At 44.2% G+C, this 18,783-nt stretch overlaps 1 protein-coding gene and 1 non-coding gene across 2 annotated transcripts; one reads left to right on the forward strand and one right to left on the reverse strand.

The window, feature by feature from the left end:
• Positions 1-419: 419 nt before the first annotated feature.
• On the reverse strand, positions 420-14,293 carry UBE2V2 (ubiquitin conjugating enzyme E2 V2). The gene is made up of 4 exons (XM_075270571.1): positions 14,217-14,293; positions 8,446-8,591; positions 7,688-7,813; positions 420-3,768 (listed from the first exon to the last, which is right to left on the reverse strand). The coding sequence occupies exons 1-4, from the start codon at positions 14,230-14,232 to the stop codon at positions 3,622-3,624; spliced, it is 435 nt and encodes a 144-aa protein (XP_075126672.1). The 5' UTR covers positions 14,233-14,293; the 3' UTR covers positions 420-3,621.
• A 215-nt stretch (positions 14,294-14,508) lies between these two features.
• On the forward strand, positions 14,509-14,581 carry TRNAA-AGC (transfer RNA alanine (anticodon AGC)). The gene has a single exon. It is a non-coding gene; the product is annotated as a tRNA-Ala (tRNA).
• The last annotated feature ends 4,202 nt before the right edge of the window (positions 14,582-18,783 follow it).

The following is an 18,783-nucleotide window of genomic DNA, read 5'->3' on the forward strand; positions in this document are numbered from 1 at the left end:
ACCCTTCAGAACTCGCATATTGAATGGAAGAGATGGGGAGGAAAGGGGGCGCAAGAGGTGATGAGTGTTGGAGGGATATCTTGCCCTTGAACCCCCTGGATGCCGTGATCGCTATTAATCATGGCATCAAGGGGGTCAATCCACCGAGTCTGAGTATTTCCCAACTCCAACAGCTGGTCCTTGGAAGTAATGCTTAAGGCCCAGCTTCTGTGCCCGCGACATTAGAGCTGAACTACTACTATATGCTTAGCGCATGTTTCTAACCTTAAAGGAGTTAGCCAGAATTTGAAAAACAAGGGTCTATTGGCAGACCCCATCTAAAATGTCCAAATGCCCTAACACGCCATATAAAATGAGGTTGTGATAAAAGAAACTCTTTAGGAACATCCCCATTAACCCTTGAATAAAGAACACAGAAGTCTTCTAACACGTCCAACATTTTATTTACATAGTAAGACTAGCTACAGCCTTAGGTCACATTATCCATATCCTTTTCATATACGTCTGCTGTATAAGTATGCAGTTTATTGGAATAAAGGCTGTAAACAAATGTTTGCTGTCTGTTATAAGTAACAAACAGGAGCTGCTTTACAGAGTTACCCATATCTTATTCTATGAACACACTTTGACACAACATTGCCTCCTAGTCCGCTGTGATGCCTCTCACAAAAGAAACGCCGGCACGTGCTCCTGCTGCAATGTACTTTAAAATAGCATTCCCTTTGCCGAATAGGGTGTATATAGAATTATATTTCACTTTCAGATCTTCTAGTAAAATGTGCAATATATACTAACCTTCATGTGACTACAGTATATCCTCATGCTTTTCTCTTGTGACATATGCATGATAGTTTGAGGGCAAATTAAATCTATCACTGCCCTAAAAACAGGAAAATGAACATGTGCAGCCCTGTCTATTTGTCCTGCGTGTGTCAAATGATCCCTTACATGTAGGAAGATTGAGAAGTAGTTCATGCCGTACTCTTCTCTACGTCCCTGTAAATGAATACAACACAACAGGGTTAAGTTATTGACAATGTGCAGAAGAGTAATAGCCAAAAGTGCAAATACCCATAGTAACTAACCAGCAAATACCCGATGTGGGTCCTAACACTTTGCACTTCGAAGCTAAAGACCCCAGCATAAATGAATGCCAACCATATCACAGTAGAATACTGTACACTCAAACATGACCAATAACAGTTAAATAATAGTCTATACTTGGCCCCATATAGAACATGTACAAGGGAAGGAGCTGAAGTTAAGAAAACAAGAAGAACAATGCCTATTGCTGCATTCTCATGTTCTAGAAACTGCTCAAGAATTCCTGTTTAATATTCTTTCTATAAATAAATGAGCTAGCCAGATTGTAAAAGATGCTAGAGGACTAAGGCTGGCCATAAACAGCAGAAGGTGTGTACCAAGTCCTGTATCGAAGCTATTGAGAGATCCCTCCCTTTTCCCAAATACAGACTTGTCAGGGATGTGCAGATGCCGCATCTGCTTACAGCAAGTATTGGCTATTAAGTTGGCTACCACCTGTTTGCAACAAACACATTGCTTCATGGCTGAAAATCATCGGAGATACACATCTTAAAATATAATCGCCCCTGAAAGAAACATTCCTGTGACAGCTGGGTGAATATTAGGCGCTAGCAAGGATTTTATTTCATAAGTACATTCAGATCATAATAGGCATAATTATTATAAACCTATGATTACTGCGACATCCTAAATGGGTATTCCAGTAATAAGATGGGGGATATCTGCTACATAAGTGCGGGTCTGACTGCTGGGATCCCCACTAACCATGAGAACTTGTAAGGCCCGGTTAACATCTGTGTTTAGTTTTCCATTCGGGGAGTTTGCTCAGGGACCCCCTGAACGGAAACCTATCTGCAAAAAAAAGCAGTTACCTAAGGAAACCTGCGGGCCCCATAGACTATAATGGGGTCCGTGTGGTTTCTGCATGAAAAATGCAGAAAGAAAAGTGCTGCTTGCAGGACTTCTCTTCGCATATTGCTTGCGGATAAGGGAAAGGTATGGCCCAAACGCAGATGTGAACTGGGCCTAACCTGTTTGAATGCAGCAGTTTACAAGACATTACTCCTCCATCCAAGGTCTATGGGACCACCAAAGATGGCGAGCGCTGTATTTAGCCATTACTGTCAGTTGGGTAGACAGTAAATAGAGCAGTAATGAACGCTGCTTGACCACTGAACCCCTATTCTCGCTGGGGTTCCAATAGTCAGACTGTCACAAATTCAACATTTAGCCCCTATCAGGATAATTTGCTATTACTGGATTTCCCCATTAAAGGAAAACGTCCCTTTCGTTGAGACTTCCTGCATGACATTAAACACAACTGACCACACCTAAACACTATTTTAAACTTAACATATAAAAATACTCTATTGGTTGTATTTTAGTCAAGATCTGCATTCATAATCGTGCAGGCTTCAGAGCTGAAATCTTCTAGCTTTTTCTTTCATGCTCAAATCATGATACATTCTGGTACATGTTGTCTTTGCATTAGGCACTGTACACCTGATGCAAGAAAAAGAAAGCAAATTGTTAGCAATTTTGACTGTTTCCATCTACAAGCAGCAGATTGTAACTTAGCACAAGATAAGTAATGCAACGTGGTTATAACTTTATTCAGCTCTGTCTGTAGATTGTATCTATATATAACCTGCAAAACTGTATTAATAGATGGAAATATTATTTAAAATACTGTAAGGTGGTCCTTAGCATCTAAAGGTAGGCTCACACAGAGGGATTTGAGTCAGTCTTCCACAAAGCCAAAGCTATGGGTTTGCACACTGATCAGCCTCATATCCAATGGGATTAACCAGCATGAGCCTTGTGCTGTGGGTCGTGTGGCTGAAACAACCACAGAATCTGCATAGAGATGAAGCAGGATGCTTCTTCTTTCAGGGTCAGCGCACACAGAGTTTTTTGGCGCTGATTTTGACGCTGAATCCGCCTCAAAATCAGCCTCCAAAACTCTACAACTCTATTGGGAGACTTTTTTTGGAAGCTGATTTTGAGGCGGATTCAGCGTCAAAATCAGCGCCAAAAAACTCAGTTTGCACTGACCCACAGGGTGCTGAAAACAATGAGACGCTTCAAAATCAGCTCCAAATCCCTTGATGTGAACCTTACCCAATAAAAGCTGAAATGTCATACAGCAAATCTCACATGAAGGAACCCCATGATACAGATGTAGAAAAATAAGTACTGCTGCTCTTTAAAGCGACAGAACTATGAAGAATGTGTAAATCTCAATGATCAAGCAGCACTACATGAGAAAACAATACTTTTGGAACTCCCTATGCTCCTGTGTAACAGATTATTTTTTTTGTTTGTGCAGGTGCAAGGGGGTTTCATTACAACAAACGTTGCATAAGATGTCCATGACCAATGGGAATCATAACTAGGAGACATCCAAGCCAACAATGAGGAGTCATGTGCAAATTGTGCCCAGTTTATAGTTGTCGGGGCTGAAAGGGCTTTCCCTCTCAGAGCTGGAGAGGCAGAGGCATGCAACAATACATATTGCAGGCCTTTAGAAATTCGTGGCAAGGGCTGGGAGGAAGTAAGGAAACATTTCCACATCAATTAATTGTTGTAGGTCTGTCCTTCTGGAGGCTGTGGGAGCTTCATATTTTCTTTGGACATCATCATGCGTCTAAGTTCTTGGAGAACAACTTTAATGCTATATGAACTTTGCCATTTAGCTAGAACAGGTATGCATCGTGAATCCACCTAAAGGAAGGAAAAACGGAAATGGTAAATGGAATAGAATCACATCTCCTGGTCAGGAATACATCTGCCATAAACTCCCATGACCCACTTTATTTAAAGAGGACCTTTCACCATTTGGGGCACATGCGGTGTAATACGCTGCTAGAAGGCAGACGGTGCACTGAATTCATCGCATTATCGGCTTTCAGGTTCTGTGCCCCCAGTGAAGAGCTATTGGTGCCGCTACTGCAGCTCTTCACTGTCAGAAGGGCGTTTCTCACAGTCAGGAATGCCCTTCCTCACAGTATCGTCTAAAGTGCTGTACTGTGAGATGGGGTGTTTCTTACCGCCCAGCGATGATACTGAGCAGTGAGGACCCCCCCTCCAGTACTTGTCTATGGACGAGTACTATAAGGAGGGGACGATCCTCACCGCTCTCACAGTACAGCACTATAGACGCTACTGTGAGGAAGGGCATTACTGACTGTCAGAAACGCCCTTCTGACCGTGAAGAACTACGGTACCAGCACCAATAGCTCTTCACTGGGGGCCCAGATCGGGAAAGCCTAGTGCGCTGAATTCAGCATACTGTCGGCTTTCTAGCGATGTATTATACCACATGTGCCCCAAATGGTGAAAGGTCTTCTTTAATCGTACATGTAAGGATGTAACCATAGGGCCCCTTACCAGAACTTGAAATACAACCCCACCCAACTATGCTATTTCAGAACTGGAAGAGCTTATGATTCATCTCACTAATACACAATAATAGACTCAACAATGAAACTGCAACACCAAGAAGGACAAGTCATAAGGTAATCACGGAAGTAGCATGTGTCACCAAGATATAAAAATAATCATATTTTCTAGCACCTAGCTCATATCTTTGCCATGCGGGAGTGGAGCAAAAGCCAGACCGAAAGTTGTTTTGTTTTTTTGAAAAAAAAAAAAAAAAAAAGTAAATGAAACCTCAAAGATCAGATCAAGTGTTGGCCAAACAAGAGGCATCTCACAATCCGCCCCCATGTGCCAGGTATTGCCACTTGCACAAAAAAAAAAAAAAAAAAAAAAAAAAGAGGGAGAGAATCTTTGAACTGAGAGACCATGTTGTAACACTCCAGTAGATTGCAACATGTCTCGGTTGAGATGTCACCATTATTAATATTGTTCTTTTGTGGTAGTTGAAAGAACAATACAGAATTGGAATAACAGCAAGAGGTGATTGAAGATGAATGGATCATCTGGGGAATGACGAGGCCGAACACAGTGTCAGACGTCCAGCTGTGGTGTCTGACCTCACCCCACATTCTCTGCTGTTCTGGTGCACAGAAACACAGCGATGGAGATCTATCTTCTTCAGTGACGAGCTCTACTTGGCCGCAATGATGGAGATCATGTGGGTAACGCCATGAAGAGGCGTTCACAAGGTAATGTCACATCAGTCCTACTCCCAGGGTTATGGTGAGAAATGGCATAATATATGGTAGCCAGATCCTCTAGGCTTTACTTCAGGTACACTGACTGCTCAGCATTACATTGATTGGATTATGGAATGAGTGGTACAGCCATTTCTGCAAAGCATCCCAGGAATCATTTTTCAACAGTACAACACCAGGCCACATGTGCTTGTGCTACTACGAACAGCCTGCATGGCCTAAACATACTGCCATAGCCTGCAGCATCTCCAGACTTGTCTTTCATCAAGAATATTTTGGATGTCTATGGTTAGCAATTGCATATGGCTCTGCCAGCGGACAGTCTTCATGATTTAATGTCTGAGTGCAATCAGTGAGGCGTCCTCAACCAACCATTAATAACCTCAGTAATAGCATGCCAAAGCTTGTAAGAGGGTGCTCAGACAGTGTTTTTACACCAAATTTAAAATGAAATCCGCCTCAAATTCTGCCTGAAATCAGAGTAAATGGGAGGTAGTAGCTGATTTTTATCAGCTATCAGAAAAAAAAAAAAAAAAAGTGTCCTGCTCATTATTCAGGCGGATTCTCCCTGAGAAATCCCATTGAAATGAACGAGAGGTGGAAAATATACCTTTTCCGTTGGCAATGAATTTGATGCAGAATTTGTACGAAAGTACGCGGAAGCAGAAAAAAAAAAATCTGCTTTAAATTTCTGAAGCAGAAATTTTCTGATTGACAAATTCAACTTTCAACATTCCTAAGTGTGAACCCCTTCACTTCCCAAGTGTGTGCATTTCTAAACGTGGCGCTCACACAAATGCTAAATAGAGATATTTTCAATATTTAAAGAGGACCTTTCATCAGATTGGGCACAGGCAGTTCCATATACTGCTGGAAAGCCGACAGTGCGCTGAATTCAGCGCACTATCGGCTTTCCCGATATATGCCCCGGGTAAAGCGCTATCGGTCCCGGTACCGTAGCGCTTTAGAGTCAGAAGGGCATTTCTGCCTGTAAAGCGCTACGGTACCGGGACCCAGATCGGGAAAGCCGATAGTGCGCTGAATTCAGCGCACTGTCAGCTTTCCAGCAGTAAATAGAACTGCCTGTGCCCAATCTGATGAAAGGTCCTCTTTAAGTTTTATTTATTATGTGCACATCATTAACATGTCTATTGATCCTGTAATTTCCAGAATTCCAAGACTTTTCCTCCTTGGTTTAGCAATTTCAATGTTGAGCAGTGTAACATGCACATCATGATATAATAGTCACAAAAAAAAAATAAAATAAAATTACGATGCACAATGTGACATCACAAGAAAGAAACAATGATGTCAGCAAGCAGTTATAACCAACAAATGATTTCATAGGAAAGGGATAATGCAAAAAGTATTGCATGAGTGAAGAGAGATGGGCACTTTTAGGTCTGCTACATTTCAATTAATATCAGCCATATTTCCAGAGTGGAATACTAAACAGTAAGGCTGGGCAATTAATTGAAAAATAACCGATCAATAACCAGGATAACTGACGTGATTCTGTTTATGCCGGTTATTTCGGTTTAGTTATTACAACCTTTACAGCTTCCTTTGGACAGAACACGTCCGAATCAGAACTGCTATTATATTGTGGGGTCTCTTCAGACCCTGGAGTATAATAAGTGGAGGCTCCAGGGAGGTGATCAAACACATAAAACAGTATTACTCACCTTTCTTGGGCTCAGGTGAGATTCCCTGCTGTCTTTGGTGCTTCTGTCTGATGTCAGGGACCACAGAGTCCTGTAATTGGGCCTCAATTGTCACGTGGCATCACAATGCCATGTAATAATGAGGCCCAATCCCAGGCCTCAGCAGTCCCTGATATCAGACAGAAGCACCAAAGACAGTAGGGAGTCGCGCCCGAGTCCCTAGGATTGGAAAAGACCCCATAGTACAATAGCAGTGTTGGCTCGGCTGTCTTTGCACCAAACAAAACCACTGAGGGAACCTCAGGAGGCTAATCTCGCAGGGTTCACCCCACACTTAGTCATACTGTAAAAGGGGCATGCCCTAAATAATTGGTCATAATCAAAGTAAAATGCCCTATTCATCACGATTTTGATTTAGGTCAAACACCCATCTTTACTAAACACAGACATGGAATCCAAGCATCATCATAATCTATGAGGCCAGAAGTACTTGCCTCCTTGTGGGACTACTGTGTTCTGTACTGAAAACATGATTACAGTACAAGACAGCAGTCCCTTAGTGCCACAGGGGATCCTAACAGTACAATTTAGGAGATCCATATTTCACAAACTGACTTTACAAAGCTGGCAAAACTCACTGGAACCCAGAGTACCCAGGTAGCCACACCTATGGGCACATGTTAACAACAGACATGACATTAATATAAATCTTAGTGGTTCAAATAAAGTTTTTTTCACAGGGAAGCGCATACTGCTCTCCTATACAATAGCGTCAACGGGACACGTCTATCAACATACGGTTATTATCACCAACGATTAAACCAAGAGGGTAACACTCACCATGCCATTGGAGCTATTTATACCATTCATGTTTATTTTTGTTTCAAATCTAACTGTCGGAGGGGCTTCGGGGTATTTGGGTCCACATTCTATTTTCAAGCTGTATATTCTATTTTCATAATTTGTCTGAAAAAAATATATATATATATCATGAACAGAGATACAAGATGCTGTTATATTATCACAGAGACAGACTGATCTAAAAACATGCTAATGTATAATAACCTTTAGCGATAGTAATATCATGCGGAAAAAAAACAACAGTATGCTCACACAGAATTTATCATGCAGATTTCAGTGTGAACAGACACTGGATCTGAAATTTGCACCAATAAGCGTCATGTCACAGAAACAGATTTTGTGCAGAAACCACAGCCAGGGGATTAAACGCCTTGAATGAGGTTAATCTGCATGTAAATCTGCAGCAGAAAGTCACTGGTCAGCCATCATGTGCTAAATTGTGTAAGGCCTATGTATAAGATATAACAGGCTAATAGTCATGGCCAGTCAATTACATTGAATAAACTAGAACCCATTCCAGTAAAGTATCAATGGTAGATGGATGCAGAATACACAGCGAGCTACTCTGGTCAGCCATTCGTCTGCAGTGCTGTTTTTCTTTTTTTTTTAATTGCAATAAATCTTTGGAAACCTCTATATTAAATCTGTAATTCCAAACATCTCCAATGTTGCTCACCCCTGCCAAACCTTGTGATGTCTGTGCATAGGATTGCTACTAAAGTAAGCAAGCGACTCACCCGAGGAGGCCCAATTATCATTCCGGTCCACCTAGCAAGAGTCATATCTTCATCATTTTCAAGGCCCCAACTAACTGTACCATCTCCAACTCCTTTTTGACCTTCTTCAAGTTCTTCCAGTAAATAGAAATTACGAGGAATTGTAACTGGTAAAAAAAAAAAAAATGAAAAATTTAAGATAGGTCTCCTACAAAACATTTTCGATATTCAGTGCCCCATTTTGTTTCCCAGATTTTTTAAGCGCCGTTTTCTCACATACAAAAGATAGGGTTTAATTAATCCAAAATAAATTTTTTTTAAAAAGTAACAAGCCTTCAATATAGTAACCTGTCCTACTCCACTGCCCTCACCACGCTTGGTGCCTATTGTCTAACCACAGCGATTGGCTAGGCTACATTGTGACGGGGTGGGAGCAGTATAGGATAGGGGGAAAAATCAGAAGACTTGGAAATTTTACATTTGAGGTTATACAGTGTACACATGTACATAAATATATACACAGTGAGGCTGCTGGCATATCTTGGCTTCATCATATTCCCATTTTCTTAAAACTACATATTTAAAGCATTGAGCAAACAAAACCAACAAATAGAGGCAAAAGCAGGAGGAAATATGCAAAAAGCAAGCAAATAAGGCCCCATTTATTCCTGTGTGTAATGTCTCCAATGAGGACTTCCAGTATTTCTGTTGGCTAATATAATGTAGTCTGTGGCACTACCCCTAGTCTTCAAAAAAAAAACCTGGCACCCAGGATATGTCAATGAGATCCATCAAAATTTGTTGGGGTATTTTCCTAAACAGATCTGGTTACAGCCGTCATAACCAGAACAATAGACAGTATGCTTGAGGTTTTCTATATTTTATGAATATGGTGTATTCAGGCCACATTGTATCTATAAAACTCTTATTACATGAATACCTGCTGTGCTGAGTTTTGATGTAATACCCCCATTAAAAATATAATAGTGTAATATTTCACTGTCACTTGTGTATTATAATTATATGTGTTATGTATGTCTCTTATGTATCTATTTGTTTCCCATTTGTAAGGTAATGACGGGGAAGCTTTAGAGAAGTACCTGGGCAGACCTGACTATGTCTTTCTCAATGTATTCAAAATGGAGTCTCTACTGTCTACGTGTGATAGGTGCGGCTATATCAGTTTAGATACTGTTTAAAAAGGACCTTTCACCATCCTCACCAACCAAAGTTCTTTCTATCCCATAATAATTAGTATCACCCTACTGATTCCAGTGCCCCTCCCCCCACAGGGCTCCCAACCCCTCAGTCCAGTTAGTTTTGGTGCTGGATATGCTAAGCAGTCTCTATATTGTCAGGTGTATATTGTCAGGTGGGTGGTGTTGGAACAGAACAGGCAAAGGGGGCGTCATGCTAAACTCTCTGACACTGCCAGCATCTTAGGGCTCGTTCACATCTGCGCCCAGGTGTCCGTTCTGCAGGTTTCCGTTTCCTGCATAAAACAGAGGCAGGAGATGGAAACCTGCAGGATTCTTTCTCACCCATTCATTTGAATGGGTGAGAAAGCTGTCCGGCCGTGAGCGTTTTGCGCTCTCCACCGCAAAACCGGGTTTTTTAATCCGGACACAGAGTCGGACATGCAGTACTCTGTGTCCGGATTAAAAAATCCAGTTTCGCGGCGGAGAGCATAAAACACTCACTGCCGCTCACGTCCAGACCCGGTCTGTGCTTTCTGTCTTCTGTCATGCAGAAGATGGAAAGCACAGAACGGAGACCAGAATGCAGGTGTGAACCTAGCGTTACTGGGAATTATTCAGAGCTCACCGACACCGTACAGAGCTTAGCATGACGCCCCCTTGTCTGTTCTGGCCCAACCCCACCCACCTGACAATACAGAGACTTATTATTGTACCTGCACCAAAACTAACTGTACTGGATAGTTGGGAGCCCTGAGGGTGAGAGAAAAAAATCCAACTGTACTGGAATCATTAGAGCGGTGCCTATTAGAGAATATAAAGGACTCGAGTCTGTGGAGATTGTGAAAGGTCCTGTTTATAGAGAAAGATGAGGCCTCTGTACCCAAGATTTATCTAATAAGACATTTTATGGATTTTATGTATATATCCACAGATACTTACACCATCTCTAAAGAAGGCTGAAAAAGCCTTAAGCCCATATAATAAATCATGCTTGGGCCAGGAAACATGCTCCAAGTTTCTTGGACTGGCTGACAGCTCAGCTGATGTGCATACAGTCTCGAAAATGCAGTCACCATCCCAACTATTCTTCCCAGCCCAAGCATGCCATTGTGTACAGGGTCTAAGGCTGGTCTTACATGACCGTATTGAATGTACTGTCCGCAAGTTGCTGATCAGCAACACTAGTTACTGAACGGCAACATAGACTACGTAGACGTCCATGTCCTGCCGCACTCGCCCATAGAGTTCTATAGGCGAGTCCGTGTAATGCCGCAATTCACGGCCATTACGGACATGTCCTATAAATTGCGGACCACGGTTGCGGCCCGGCCACACCACGGATAAAATATCCCGTGGTGTAAGAGGCCACATTGAATATAATGTGTCCGCAACTGAAAACCCTCAATTGCGGACCATTTGCAGACTTACATTACAGTCGTGTAAGACCAGCCTAAGGCTTCTGTGTTTTACAAACTTGTGTTTTCTTTTTAAACAAATAAGAAGGCTTGAAGTGGACTTTATCACGTCCTTATCAATGTGCGGCATTATATACCGATAGAAAGCCAACAGGGTGATGAATTAAGCACACGGTTTCCTGGTAAGCACTCCAGTGCTAGAAATATCGGTGCCATTAATTTTGGATGGGTCATCAGTATGAAAATTTGATATCACCCCCTTCAAGGTCCCTCTTAGTCCTGCCAAGTTGTGGCACACATCAAACCAACTGAATGTGGTGTAATCAGCAAGAAATGGCTAAAGTGGCACACAATCCCCCGACCATCAGAAGGGCGGGCCTAGCGTCATCTCTTCCATAGTCTTGCACTTTCAGGGGGAGCATTCCTCAAACCCCAGCAATGATGGAGGGTCTCCATTCGGGTCCCTGGCCTTCCTGACCTTTGTTCTGCACTAGAACCATTTAGCAGCTGAGCAGTGTTCAAATGGAGCATCAGCACTAGGTCACAGATTGACAGACAGGGAACCTACATGCCTAGCTCGGTATACAAAAAAAAAAAAAAAAAAAATGAAACATCTCTTTAAGAGTATCACTAGTTGCAGAGTCCTTTTAGAATATCTGTATACAATGTGAATGGCCAAATGTCACACAATTGTGAATTAAGAGATTTTATAAAACCCCATTCAGACAGAGCAGGTATCAGTTTTGCTGCAGTTTTCTACGTTTGCTGTGATTTATGGAGCAGATCTCTGAGTACTTGTCAAAACCACAATAACATTGAGGCCGGGGCCCCAAGGGCCAGAAATGCCATGGGTAAAATCATGGTGTTTTGCAGTAAGTGAAAAATGGATGAGATTCTAGCGAATCACATGGCCACTTTGCGGGGAAAACAGCAGTGCGGACATGCCGCAATTTCAAAAATTGGCGCGGTTTTGGAAATCGCAGTATGTCAATTATATCTATGGAATTGCCAGCTGTTTCCCCATAGATACAATTGTAACAGAAAGTCTGCCGAGGAAACATCTGGGAGCTTTCGGTTTAAAGCGCTGCGGGAAGAACTGCGATGCGTCACTGCTGTGGTTTTTCCCGCAGCATTTATTGGCTGCGGGTCGCTGCCGTGGGCCTTGGGGCCATAAAACTGTAGTCCAACCTGCAGGTGGCATGTTACAGAGCAGGATAACCTATAGCAGAGTGATGTATAGTTTCGTGGGAAAAGATTCAGCAGAATGTGTAACGTATTACTTGCAGTATCTGTTCTTTCTGGGCTTCAGGCCCCTTTATACCAGTTGACCCGGCAGGAATGGCCATTGCTCCAGAACGTTTGTTTCCATCACCGTATGCATGTGTAGGCAGAACATTGCCCTTATTTATGTAGAGCGATGTGCTGCTGACAATCTGGAATTGCTTGTTTTACATGAGCACTGATAGAACCGGATTGTCGGGTCATGGACTGTACAATGACACCTGTTATCAGAGATCCCTGTAATTGGCCAGATAATTGCTCCTTGTTAGGCTTCTAGGAGTGGTCTATATCAGGTGTGTCATAGATCCAGTAAGTGGCAATGCCTCGCTTCAGAGACCATTGGCTTCATCTGCCAGATTTTTTATTATTGTTATTGTTTATGTATATAGCACCATTAATTCCATGGTGCTTTACATTTAGGGGATTACATACAGTACACAAAATATACTAACACATATAATACTAACAATGACCGACTGGCACGGTGGGATAGAGGGCCCTGCCCGTAAGGACTTACAGTCTATGAGATTTCACAGCCAGGGCATTTTCGGGTGTTGCATTGTAGAGGATAACTATGCCTCCCCTATATGCAACCCTAACCCACCTGGACTGACATGGACACAGCAGGTGGTGCCTCATACTAAGAGTCCCTGGGGGCAGCGCCACCTACTGGATCCACAGCATATCAGGCATATTACCCACTCCATTCTAGCATCCATCATTCTTTCATACATATCCGTATCCTGGTAAGTTTTTTTTTCTTTTGAAATTGTATTTCGTCTTTTTTTATCTTTCCCCCATAATGAATTTTGGAACAGTTTGTGTCTGTTAGCAGCAGGTGCCTGCCTGTACAATACAACCAGCACTTGCCATGTACATAGAAAGGTTCTGAGTCCACGTTCTTTACTCAACATTACAAAGTACATGCACATCAAATGGCAGGAATGGGGTAACACAAATCCCTTGGCAAGGCCAACACAGCTGAAGAGAGTCATTTTGGTGGTCCACGATCAATGACTACCAGTCACCTCCTTACAACGGGCACAAGATATGGCCTCACCAAACCAATGAACACTCTTATGTCTATTGGGACCATCTGACGGCAGATGTCGGCCAGAAAAAGGGACAGGTGTTTTTTTGTTTTTTTAAAACGCCCGATTCTTTGGGCAGGAGCATGTAATGTAAAGGACGGATCCTGTTCACATCATATTCCTGTTTGGCTGAGTATGCATGTATACGGGGGAGTCAGGGGAACTATCTATTGCGCTGACACCTAAACTCTATGACCGGCTTGTGCTCCTGTGAGGGATAAACTGCTGACACAGGATCCCACAGAGGTTTCTATCATCTCCCCATAAACATGGACGCTCAGGACCCTTAGACTCAGCAGAAACTGCTATTACTGCAGAAAAAAAAAAGCTGCACTAGTCTGAATAATGCTCTAACCAGGGGCAAAACAGACACTAAGATGGTGGAGCCACTACTTCCCTAGGAAAGTTTCTACAACCATCAGCACAATTGGCTCTGGTGACTTCTCAGATATCACACAGCAGTATTACAAAAATATTCCTGCAACATGGCTGATGTGTCTGTACTGGCAGAAGACTCGGCCTGTGTGCACGGTATACAGGCACTACATGGAGGCAGCATGTGATAAGGCCACACACATACACCACACACATACACCATATACAGACACTACAGCAGACATTGCAGGGCTCACAGGAGGAGGCAGAGGTGACCGCGGACATGACGGAGCACTGCAATGAATGACACCAGACCCGGAGCACACAGGACGGGGCAGCCACACGGGCCGCGCCGCAACACACCGGACCGACAACTAGGGAAAGTTCTCGTGTATTTGTCCCCATTCCCCAGCCTCTCCGCCACCACCAACCTGTGCTCACCGCCATCTTCTCGGCCGCCGAGCACCGGAGCCCACGCAGCTGATGTCAGCACGTTCAACGCCCTCTACCGGGCGGCGTCATTTCCGTCTGCATAATTATGTGGCCATCGGTTCGGTAGACTCGGCCTGCAGCAGAGGGGAGGCGGGCGGTGCAGTCAAATCACTATTATGTATGATAGGGGTAATATTTATTCAGCGGCTGGTGGTCTGGGGATAGGACGGTATGAGATATACTAGGAGTGTCATAATGGAAGGGAGTGTGGGGTCTACTAGCTGCAGAGCAGGGGAATTAGCTCAAATGGTAGAGCGCTCGCTTAGCATGCGAGAGGTAGCGGGATCGATGCCCGCATTCTCCACATGTTTTCTGAATTGCTGCTATTGGATTAATTTATTCAAATACATTTTTTTTAAATTATTTTTATTATACTAGTGATACAGATTATTATTGTGTCGGCATTGTTAGTAATAGGAAAGCCACTTTACTGGACTCTTACTGTACATGTTCCCCAAGTTTTCTCTTTTCTTCTATTTTATTAGTTTCTGGCCCACTCCTGATTTTAGTTTTTCTAGACTTGTCAGGCAACGTTATGGGTATATTTTGGGAGATTTTTCTATCCTATACGGTTGAATTCACCTCATGTTTTTTTTTTTTACATCTGTAAGCAGATCCATTTAACAAATGCAAAAAAACATTTACATAAAGATCAATATAAAAAAACAAACAACCAAAAAAGATCAGGTGTAAAAAAATAAAAACCCCAAAAACCATGATGAGACTGCACCCTGCCTCTGCTATATGGCATACGTCACCCATAGGCTCATACACTGGCATACGTCACCTATAGGTTCACATGTTAGAAAATAATCTATGCAGTGTATGTTTTATTGCTGTGGGTCCCTGCATAGAATACCGTATGGTTATGGTATAGTGATGTGTACCAGACCAATGGAAGCCCTTTTGCCCTTCATCATGCGACACATTTGACGCTGGGTTCACACCTGCGTTTGGGGTCTCCGTTCTATGGTTTCCGTCTTCTGCATGCCAGAAGACGGAAACCATAGACCGGGTCCGGCCGTGAGCGGCGGTGAGCGTTTTAGGCTCTCCGCCGCGAAACCGGATTTTTTTATCCGGACACAGAGTACTGCATGTCCGACTCTGTGTCCGGATTATAAAACCCGGTTTCGCGGCGGAGAGCGCAAAACGCTCACCGCCGCTCATCTCTCTCACCCATTCAAATGAATGGGTGAGAGAGACTCCTGCAGGTTTCCGTATCCTGCCTGTGTTTTAGGCAGGAAACGGAAACCTAAGTACGGAGTGCCGGACCGCAGATGTGAACGAGCCCTTACATATCAAACTTTCCTGACTCATACACTACATCAGGAATAGACAACCTTCTTTGTACGGCGTGCTGATTTAAATTAAAAAAAAAAAAAAAAAATCACAGATGAGATACTTAGAATGCCGTGCAATAATTGTAAAGTTGATGACCCCTATACTAAAGTCATATACCACAAACTAAAAAACTGAAGTGCTCCTTCGCAGGGGTATAACTGCTGGGGTAGCAGAGGTGGCGGCTACCACAGGGCCCAGGACATTAAGGCCCAGCGGGAATAACCCCAGCAGGTAACAGTATGCTCCCATACTACGATGGTTATGATTAAGGGACATACTGGTCCTGAAACACATTAGTGGTTGTAGACACTATTTTCTGTACTATCCTACTATTTCATGTCTTGTACTACTTTGTACCGTCTTTTAATTTAATTTTTTTAATTTAATTTTTAACAAGATGAATTAAAAGCTATATTTTATTCAAGTCCGGAGGTAGAACGGTCTTCTATTCAACTGATTTTCTATTTGGTGAAGTCCCATATGTCATGTGGGCCAGGCCTGCATCATTATGCATTGCGATGCAAGCTAGGCTTACGTGATGTCTGGTGCATCATTGAAGATGGCCCACATCAGCAGGGAGTGCACTGGAGCCCAGGAGAGGTAAGTAACAGTGTTTTTTATTTTGTATCCCTTGGGTTGCCGATCATTATACTATGGGGTCTGAAAAGATGACAGAATGGAAGATTATGAATGATAATCTGTTTTCCCTTAGCCCAAACAGCAGCACAACTGGGGTATTTCTGCCCCTGTGAGCTGTTAGGACAGGTGGAACTTTTAATTAACTAACAGCTTTAACCCCCTATAAGAGGCCGCAAGACCTCCTCCCCCCTGTGTTAGTATCAAAGTATACAAATACAAATACCATGACAAGGAACTGGGAGGGAGCCTTGTGCTGCTGTTTGGGCTAAGGGAAAACAGATTATCATTCATAATCTTCCATTCCCCCTACGCCCAACCAGCAGCACAACTGGGGATTTAGCAAGTATCGCTATTACCCTAGGGTGGGTGATCCTGGCAGGCTGATGCCAAGACAGACTGTCCAAACGCTGTGGAATCCGCCGCACGCCAATCCAGCCTGTAGTGCCTGGCGAAGGTCAGCTGTGAACTCCAGGAAGCAGCGGCACATATCTGTTCCAAGGAAAGGGAACGTCTTTCTGCCCAGGACGTTGCCACTGCTCTGGTGGCGTGGGCACGGACAAACTCAGGTACCGGAAGGTCCTGAGCATGCAGGGAGCAGGTGATGGCCTCCTTGATCCATTTTGACAGAGTCACCTTCGATGCTTTGACACCTCTATTGTGGCCAAACACATTGATCAGCAGATTTTCTGATCTCCGGAAGGAGGCTGTACGGTCCAGGTAGATCCGCAGTGCTCTGACCAAGTCCAGCTTGTGCATCTTCTCCTCCCACTCAGAAGTGGGGGAGGGAAAGAAGGCCGGTAAAGAAATTACCTGGTTGATATTCTGAAATGAAGGTACCTTTGGCAAGAATCCTGGAACAAACCTCAGCTGTACCCTGTCTGAGAAAAAGGTTATAAAGGGTTCCGAGGCCGCTAAGGCCTGTAGTTCTCCAACTCTTTTGGCGGAGGTTATTGCCAACAGAAAGGTAACCTTGTATGACAGGTACTTCCAATCCACCTCAGATAAAGGTTCGAAGGGGGGAGCACAGAGCCCCTGTAGCACTGCAGCCAGATACCACCGAGGGACTGGAGGTTGTACCTGGGGGCGGAGCCTGGCGGCCCCTCTTAGGAACTGCTTGATTAGAGGATCTTGTGATAGCCGAGTCTCCAGGAGAGCGGACAGTGCTGAAACTTGAACCTTCAGGGTGGCTGGTGATAGCCCCCTCTCTAGGCCGTCTTGTAGGAACTCCACAATTGAATTTCTGTCGGAATTGCGCTGGTTCTCCTCACACCAGCCTCGGAATATTCGGACAATCCTCTGATAGCTCCGGTTAGTAGATTCCGCTCTTGAATGGGCTAGTGTCCTTAGCGCTCCCTGGGACAATCCTCTATCTCCACATACGGCGCGGTTAACCTCCAGGCAGTGAGGTTGAACCTGTCCAGGTCCTGGCAGAGCTGTCTGTTTAGAGTTACCAGGTTGTGGACTGATGGAAGCCTCCAGTAGATCCCTCGACTCATCAGAATGAGGTGGGTAAACCATTCCTTTTTTGGCCAGAACGGCATGATCACTATTGCCGAGGTCTGGTCCTGCCTGAATTTCGCCAATACCTTTGGAATCATCGGAATGGGAGGAAAAACGTATGCCAGTTTGAACCTCCAAGGTATTGACAGGGCATCCACCGCCAAAGGGTTGTCCTCCTGGTACAGGGAGCAAAACCTTTCTACTCTGGCGTTGTATTGGGTGGCCATCAGATCCACCTCGGGGAGACCCCACATCTCGGTAAGATGGTGAAAGATTTCTGGATCCAGGGACCATTCGCCTGACGTCACCAGGCCTCTGCTGAGCTGATCCGCAAGGATGTTCAAGCGACCTCGGATGTGAACTGCCGACAACTGGGAGAGATTCCTTTCTGCCCAGGAAAATATTAGGTTGGTCACCTGCAGGAGAGAGGGGGATCTGGTTCCCCCTTGTTTGTTGATGTAGTGAACTGCTGTTAAGTTGTCCGTCCTTATCTTCACCGCTTGTCCCTGCAGGAGATGTGCAAACGCCAGAAGTGCACGGTGAACTGCCGTAAGCTCGCGCCAATTGGACAAGCGCGTTTTCTCCAGACGATTCCATGTACCTTGTACTGGGGTCTCCCCTAGATGCGCTCCCCATCCTGTGAGGGAGGCATCTGTAGTCAACAGGGTCCAGGAGGTCTGGACCGTGGACTTCCTGTCTTGGAGATGAGACCACCAAGCCAGTGATCGATGGGTACTGATGGATAACTGGATAGGCTTCTTATGTCCTGAAGGACTGTGGTTCCAGACTCTCAAGATCTCGCTTTGTAACGGGCGCATGTGCCACAGGGCCCAGGGGACTGCCTCGATGGTGGCGGACATGAGACCTAGGACTTTCATGGCCGTCCTGATAGTAACCTTCCGGGTAATGGATAGGTGATGAGTCGCTCGACCAATCTTCTCCTTGCGAGGAGAGGGCAGGGAGATCGTCATACTGAGAGAGTCCAAGATGAATCCCAGGAACTGGATCCAGGTTGATGGAACCACT

The sequence above is a fragment of the Leptodactylus fuscus genome, chromosome 4, assembly GCF_031893055.1.
Source record: "Leptodactylus fuscus isolate aLepFus1 chromosome 4, aLepFus1.hap2, whole genome shotgun sequence".
Classification (NCBI taxonomy): domain Eukaryota; kingdom Metazoa; phylum Chordata; class Amphibia; order Anura; family Leptodactylidae; genus Leptodactylus; species Leptodactylus fuscus.

Excerpts from the sequence above, each read along its gene's own strand:
- UBE2V2 (XM_075270571.1), bottom strand. Across the intron at positions 7,814-8,445 it reads TGATAATTGGGCCTCCTCGG|ACAAATTATGAAAATAGAAT; the intron begins GTGAGTCGCTTG and ends TATTTTTTTCAG. Across the intron at positions 3,769-7,687 it reads TAAATAGCTCCAATGGCATG|GTGGATTCACGATGCATACC; the intron begins GTGAGTGTTACC and ends TCCTTCCTTTAG.